The 7,965-nt window shown below is 33.7% G+C and overlaps 1 protein-coding gene across 4 annotated transcripts; it reads right to left on the reverse strand.

Moving 5' to 3' along the window:
- Window positions 1-29: 29 nt before the first annotated feature.
- On the reverse strand, window positions 30-7,569 carry AACT1 (Thiolase family protein). Of its 4 annotated transcripts, XR_016319587.1 has the most exons (16): window positions 7,410-7,569; window positions 7,263-7,332; window positions 7,066-7,164; window positions 6,807-6,980; window positions 6,609-6,714; window positions 5,219-5,357; window positions 4,835-4,912; window positions 4,685-4,750; window positions 4,158-4,240; window positions 1,599-1,698; window positions 1,401-1,511; window positions 1,273-1,314; window positions 1,028-1,114; window positions 630-715; window positions 172-341; window positions 30-100 (listed from the first exon to the last, which is right to left on the reverse strand). XR_016319587.1 is itself a non-coding variant. In XM_012219404.4 (15 exons), exons 2-15 carry the CDS (start codon window positions 7,294-7,296, stop codon window positions 308-310), a joined length of 1,239 nt encoding a protein of 412 aa, XP_012074794.1. In that variant the 5' UTR covers window positions 7,297-7,332; window positions 7,410-7,569; the 3' UTR covers window positions 30-307. The 4 variants fall into 4 exon arrangements, 3 of the variants coding, with proteins under 3 accessions (XP_012074794.1, XP_089574107.1, XP_089574108.1); XM_012219404.4 differs by having other exon boundaries at window positions 30-341; XM_089717981.1 differs by lacking the exons at window positions 30-100; window positions 172-341 and having other exon boundaries at window positions 626-715.
- Between the last annotated feature and the right edge of the window lie 396 nt (window positions 7,570-7,965).

The following is a 7,965-nucleotide window of genomic DNA, read 5'->3' on the forward strand; positions in this document are numbered from 1 at the left end:
ATTAGCTTATTCCTGTGTATAACATAGTCTTCAAGCAAACCTTCTGACAAGTTGCATTGCATTGGCTATTTTCATATAACACCGTTCCTTTTCAGTCAGCCTGCTATCCACAATATCAGGTAATAAATACTGACATTATCCAGATCGCCAAACAAAATTATAAAAGCTTACCTTAAGAGATAAATCAGAGCTTATTAATATATTATTATACATCTTCCTTTATTCAAGTAACGGAACATGCAAAAAGTAAATCACAATTGCACAAAAGTATATGCTGTTGATGTAGGAGTAAGAGTAACAACTTTGTTCATAACGAAGACCGTCGCACCGTCGGATTTGACCTGCAAAATGGAAGTGTTTCATTATTTATGGAATGATCTTTTCTTTCTTTTTTTTTTGTTTTTGTTTTTTTTTTTTTTTTTGGGGGGGGGGGGGCGCGGGCGAAGGAGGTGATGTAAGGGACACAATGCCGAGCCAAAGAAAAACAAATTAAGCTCAACAAATTCAACTGAAAATTAACGTAAGAATTTCACAAATTAACTGTAGAAATCTCCAAATTGTTGCATTATCACTCTGTAGTAGGATACAAGAGCATAGTATATAAAGTTAATGAAGTGTAGAGAGCTTACATGAGCTCAAGAACAAGGGCAGATGCCCCCCCTCCTCCATTGCAGATGGCAGCAACCCCATACTTACCATTTTTATGTCTAAGCACCTGCAAGATACTCAATTAAATGATGTATTCATTTAACCTTGTGCTTCCAAATCACAAAAGATGAAAACTAGTTCAATTTAATGATTCCCATCTACTCAACCAGCTAGCCTCTCTTCCTGGACGTTTATAACCTGAGGGAGAAAAGGGGAAGAGAGAGCCTAATAAAAGGAAAACTAGAAGGTTAACTCACAGTCATACTTGTGGAAAGAGAAAGAGAGAGAGAGAGATTAGAAAAAAGTATTTTAGACAAACTATAAAAACCAAAAATCACCATCAATCCAACAAACTATGAGTAAAGCCTCCAAAAATTACCCCTAACAATGTGACCAAGATGCGTGCCCCACTGCATCCTAATGGATGTCCCAAAGATACTGCTCCACCATGAACATTTACTTTTTCCTGCATTTATCAGAACAACAAGTTAGTACTTCAACATATTGAACTGTGCAAACATAAGATTACAAGTGAATACAACTGCCAAAGTACAACCCAACCTTAAAATTCAGAGTACATAAACAAGTAAAAAAAACGAACAATCGAGTTGTTATTTAACTCACTGGTTTAAGATTAAGAAGCTTTTGATTGGCAAGAGCCACGACCTGCAGAAAATTTATTAACATTTATAGCTTGCAAATAAACACTTGAATAAGATACTGAAACATAAACTGGAGACATAATTTCTTACAGAAAATGCTTCATTTATTTCGTAGTAATCAATCTGGGAAGTCTTCAAACCAGCATTTGAAATAGCTTTTGGTATTGCAAGGGCTGGTGCAGTTGGAAACAACTCAGGGGCCTGTTAAAACATTACTGTTTCAGCACTAAAGATCTCTGAATTGCAGCTCCTTCCGAACCCAAAAAAATACAACATTCTATAAACTACCTGGGCAGCATCAGCATATCCTCTTATCCTAGCAATCACTTGCAAACCAAGCTTAATGGCTTTTTCCCCACTCACCAGCACTAATGCAGCTGCACCATCACTATCAACAATAGCATTCCAAATTGATCATGAAGTCAAAATAATGATGCACTACATAACAACAAAGTGGGAATAATCTAGAATAGTATCATGTAGTTTCCTCAAAACACACTTGCAGATCCCTATTATAGAAAAGGATGAAGAGAGGAAAAGGCAACCATAGGATTAAAGCAGGATACGTGAAAAGGGTTGTGAACCCGAGGCTCTACATGATTGCAAAATACCAACTAAATTGAAACAGGGAGTTAAAGAGTTGTTAAACTGATTGAAAACACCGATTTTTGATTGTTATTAACAGTATATAGTGTGTTACAAGGATACGGTTTCATCAATGAGTAAAATGGCACACTGACCACGCAACCTATGATAAATAAGATCATCTTCAGACATGGGTGCACCAAGAGCAGCCAGCTGATCAAAGAGGTGCTTTGCACGATCCATGTAGGTTGCTATGGAGTCACTGTCCCGAGACAGCGCATGAGGAGCATTTTTAGCACCAAAAACTTGAGAGAGAACAGTTTCTGACAAAGAGCTTAGATCCAACTTAACACAATTGATCCTTGATATAACAGGAGGTATATTCTAGGTTTGGAGCATTGTCAATTTCTTTAGGAGGTGATGGTTTGGATCCATCAATATGATGAATTAATTGGTGTCTGCAAAGAACTGGAATAATTTGTGTTTTCCAGAGAAGGTAATTGGAGGAATTGAGTTTGATTGTGCAGAAAGAGGGGTAAGAGTCATGAGGGAGGAAGATGATGCTGACAGGGTGGCCATAGTGAGGATCGAAAAAAAAAACTGGTGTTTAAACCTTGATTTGTGGCTCTGATACTATAAAGAGTTGTTAAACTGATTGAAAATGGCACACTGACTTTTGATTGTCATTAACAATTATATATAGTGTTACAAGCATATGGTTTCATCAATGAGTAAAATCAGATCCGTGCAGAAATGGGTTTGCTACAACAGAATCCCTATTACAATGGGATTATACAATTCAACAAAGTAACTGCGTATAATTGTTGTTATAGTATATTGCGGCAACTATCAACTTTCCTTAATAGGAGTTAGGATCAAAACTTGACCAGCTATGATGTACAGCAAATTGTTGGGCAGTAGAAAAGAATAACACACGCACAAGATTAGCACAGCATGAGTAAGAATGGTAATATGGGTATGCAAAAATACAAGAATGCACAAAGAAATTGTTTTGTCTTATCGAAAGCTTATGAACCTTCAGTTTATTCAGTCAAACAACAATGAAACAATTTTGTTTATATGAGCCGAACCAATAAGTTGCATCTGAATTTGCAGCCAATTTTTTTCTGAATGAAAACACTTCTTTTCAAAATCAATTCAATAAGCTATACAACTTATGCAAGAAAAGATAAAATTGTTCCCTTACAATTGAAAATGACACTATGTACCATTCTCCTCTAACATATAAAGACAAAATTACCCTCTCACAATATAAATTTAATGTATTTTTGTAAGCTGAACAACTTTTTATGCACTTTTCATGTATTCGCATATCTAAATAAATAATATTTATCAAAAAATATATTATTTTAGAAATATATTAGTTATTTACTATTGGTAATTGAATAAATAATAATTTATATGTTTGTTTTTATTGTAAGCAATGTTATTTATTGTTGAGTACTTAGAATGTCAAATATGTAAAAGAAAACACTCATTCAGGTGATTCAAATATCATATTTACCAAACAATCTCATTCAACAGTCAGTTTTATTTGCAACTTCTTAATCACAGCTCAATAAGCTATTGATTCAGATTCAATATTCAGAAATCAACACAAACAAATGATCCTTAAATAAGGAAGAAAAGCATTCACAGAAATGTAGAAAAGGTATTTAGAAAAATTAAGAGAAAGGATATTGAATATTTAGAATACGTGCCTAAGGAACCAACAAATGCTCTAATATGCAAAGTTGAGCACAATGAAATTATAAGAAATAAGAAAGGAAAAGACAAACCTAGAATTATCATGATGGAAGGGTGCGAAAGAATCTAGAAGCCTACATTTGTCTCAAATGTAACCCTAATAGGTGGAATGGAGAAAATTGATCCACATAGCAAGTCCCAACTAGTTTAAGATCAAGGCTTAATTGAGTTGAGTTAAATGGCATTGAATAGCACAAATAAATATCAACCCTAGAAACTCATCCATAAAAGGACCTCTGTCAGAGAATAGGATCTAGCAAAATGAACAAAATAATAGGATACACGTTGCCCATAATTTCATGATGTAGTGTGTGTGTGTGTGAAACAGGATTAGTCTCTCAACTTGTTCAGAAGTTTTACAGCAATGGAAGGGTGCCGTCTCTTTCAGAGAGCAGATATTTTTTATCTCTAGGTACACCTACTGTGTAGCTTATTTAGTGGACCAAATATATATATATATATATAGAGAGAGAGAGAGAGAGAGGAGAGATTTACCTTATGATAGACGCATTTCCAGCTGTAACAGAACCATTCTCCTTGAAACTTGGTCTAAGCTTCCTCAATTTTGCAGCATCAAACTAGCAAGTATGGAAGAAGAAAATCAATTGACTTGTGAAAAAAAAAAGTTGCAAATTTGCAAGCAAGTTTTAAGTTAAACCCAAGCTTGAATAGTAAACCAGAAACTGATATAAATAGCACATATATGCTATCTGAATAGAAGGGGCAAAAAATTTGAATGCATTTTATAGCAAGTAAATCTGGTAATAGATAACTCAAAACCATGTTAGTACAAATTGGAGCTATTAGTCTCCACGAACAAGCTACGTAGTGCCCAGACCCAACAAATGATTAAGTTAATACTTCACCTTGACCTTTATAGATTTGTACAGCACTTATAGAACTTATCAGAGAAAATTGCTCAGTTATCCAAAAAAAGGTGGTCTGTAATGTAATAACATCTTAAGACAATTTTGCATGCCTCATCTAGATTGAAAAATTGAAAGCCTAGACATTTTGTATACCGTTCCTAAACCTTCATCCTTATTAATGATAGTGGCAGGTTTCCCTCTTCCCCCAGGAACTTCAACCTGCTTGCAAAGAAAAAATAGGTTAATAATACTGAAATTTATTCAAAGAAACTATTTCCTCCAAACACAAGTCAAAGATCAAACCGGAACTATTTCCCACGAAAAAAAACCACCATTTTGTGCAGAAATTCCACGCTCAAAGCTCCGTACAGCATAAGAATCCTGCAGCATGAGTATATCAGCAGCAAAAACAAAAACAAAACATCAAAACATAAGTTATTACAAGGTAAAAAAATGTAAGAAATGTAGAGTAATGGATATCTATCTTTTAAAAGAAAGAAAAAGCAGTTAATCATAACAAAAATCAGCATTGTGAAATTGTGCACATGATATACGGTGAGAACTTAACATCGGTTTTGTAGCTATAGTAGTATAATTAGCAATATTACAGCACATATTGAAGTCATACATAAGGATAGGTGCAAAAAAAATTAAAAAATAGAAAAAATGGAATGCTGATAACAATACCTGCTCTTCTCTTGTAATTTTATGTTGGTCAGCACAAATTTCTGCACAAACTCCCATTCCAAAGTCATTATATACATCCCACAGACCATCTTTGAGCATGCCGTCAATGATGGTATCATGTCCTAGTCGAGAACCCTTTCTGTTTGGAGATCAGGGTAAGAACAGATAAAGGATATAGGTCTCAAAATGAAAAAAATTTGGATAAATAAAAATATCAGCCATCAAGCAATTAAATGGATTGAAATAGCCCTAACAACAGTACATCAACCATTAAATCAGCAATACCACAAACATAACTACATTATACTTGAGATAAACACAGCTTGCATAAGGGAAAACAATTTTTTGTTTCATTAAAATTCAGATACTTAAGCTTTCTTAATGAAGCAGTGATAGCAGATAAGGGAAAACAATTTTCTGTTTCATTTAAAATTCAGATACTTACGCTTTATTAATGAAGCAGTAACAGCAATATATTCAAACCAGAAGTATATCATATGGTTAATGTGTGGCAATAAATCATGACAAGAATGCTTGAAATAGAAAGCTTTGAAAATAACTTCCTTAATTTTCCCAGAAATTATAACATTCTGATTGGGGACTTTCACAGAGATAATCATTGCTCGTCACTACAATTTCCTAGTTTCCGATGATCTTTATAAATTGCCAACTTCTGTAGTTCTCTCAACCTTCTTTTTCTTCCTAAGATGGGTTTTCATATGAGTAACAAGTTTGAGGCCTAAATTCTCTAACAGAATTTGTCATCTCGGTTGTCTCTTTTATCAATGGTCACAATTTTCACTTTAGAAATTGATTTTCGCTTTCTACTAGAACTATTATAAGCAAAACCAGATTCATGGGGCTGGGAGTAAGCCTCAACTGGAATCCATCCGTATTACCCTCAACTGGAATCCATCCTTATTGCACGTACTCTTGTGGTGTGTCGTTGTTGATCTGTAGGAACAATTCGTGAATTATAACTCTTACAAGAAGAATTTTCCTCCAAATCCCCCCTCCTGGCCCGCTTTAGCTTCCTCCATTTTCTTGTGATTATTGAACAGCAAACAGTCCCCTAAATATACTTCCTTTTCCTATGGATACTTATGATTGGTATCAGTAATTCATCTTCTTCAAAATCCAATAACTAGACCTTCTATGCCATTATCATAATTATCAATCCTAAGTAAGAGGATTCATGAACTAAATACTAATAAAATATATCTGTATATGCCTACCTAAAAATAAAAAATATAAAATAAAAAAAAAAATAAAAAAAAAAAATTTATGAAGAACCTCCCAACAAGTACAATCCACCTCAAAAATACATGAATAAAGGAAAAACACAAAGACTAAAAAAATCAACGAACAACAGAAAGTCAGAAATACAAACCTTGCTTCTGCAAGATACTTAGGTGCTTTGGACATGCTTTCCATCCCACCAACCACAACAATATCATTAATACCCGCTTGGATACTTAGTGCAGCAATCATAGTTGCTGAAAAACACACACAAAAAAGAAAAAATGAAATAAAGGTAATTACTCAACAGCAAATTACAAATACATCTCCCTAAAGAACAAGAGTCTACCTTTCATCCCCGAAGAACAAACTTTATTAATTGTGGTGCAATTCACTGAATTAGGAATACCCGCACCTAAAGCAGCCTGCCTTGCAGGAGCTTGTCCTAAATTAGCACTAAGAACATTGCCAAAGAAGACCTCTTGCACGAGTGATGGATCAACATTTGCTCTTTTAAGAGCAGCTGCAAATTGCATATCAAAATTACAATTTCAACAAAATTTAATACGTATACAAGATAACAAAAACAGTAATCAAGAACACTGTACACTGAATAGCTATAGAGCCGAGCTTTGTAGCTGAAAGAGATGAAAGTGAACCAAGAAAACCACCCATTGGTGTGCGTGCAACACCCACGACACAAACATCTGTTGATCACGGTGTGAAATTTAGCTACAAGTAACTAAATACTGAAAATCAAAGCAAAGAATAGGAAAGAAAGCGAAAAGGAGAAGAAAGAGAAGACCTCGAGGATTGATAGAATCCGAAGAAGCCGCCATGGAAGCAAATAATGAAGAGATACCAGTGAATTAAACCTGTCAAGTAAGCAGCAGTAAATTAGGAATTGAAAGATGAAAATCAGTTCAAAAATTAAAATGGAAAGATTGATTACCTGCGATTTGGACAAAAGGAAATGAAACCGATGGATTTTGAATTTAAGCAAACGGAATTATCATTTATTTATAATACTTCGTCTGTCTGTCTATTTTTATCTATGATGATACGTTTTTTTTTTTTTTTTTTTTTCTGAAACGATGATGGTATCTGTCTGTAATTTAATGAAAAATCTTATTTGATAAAGATAATAAAGTGATAATTTAAATTTATTAAAATTTTTTTAAAATTAATTTAGAGAAAAGATAAGATCATTATAATTTATTCATATAATAAATAAAGTTTTTTGCGTTATGAGAATATCTCCTGCCTGGAGGAAATGTTTAACCGTCTTTTTTTTTTTGGCTCTATAACTACCTCCATATATACTCTCTTAAAATATTAATTTTCATAAACTTTTGATTAAGGGAGAACACTCGTATCAATGAACGAGTCTCAATCACTCTATTCAATACCGTTACTTTTTTTTTATTTTTTTGAATAAAGAGAAATTATAACTTGATTTATACTTCTGGAAGTTGGTTTGAGAATATGTCGTAGTTATATAAAAAGAA

This window comes from Jatropha curcas, chromosome 2 (assembly GCF_041381405.1).
Source record: "Jatropha curcas cultivar XTBG-Jc1 chromosome 2, XTBG_Jcur_1.0, whole genome shotgun sequence".
NCBI lineage: Eukaryota > Viridiplantae > Streptophyta > Magnoliopsida > Malpighiales > Euphorbiaceae > Jatropha > Jatropha curcas.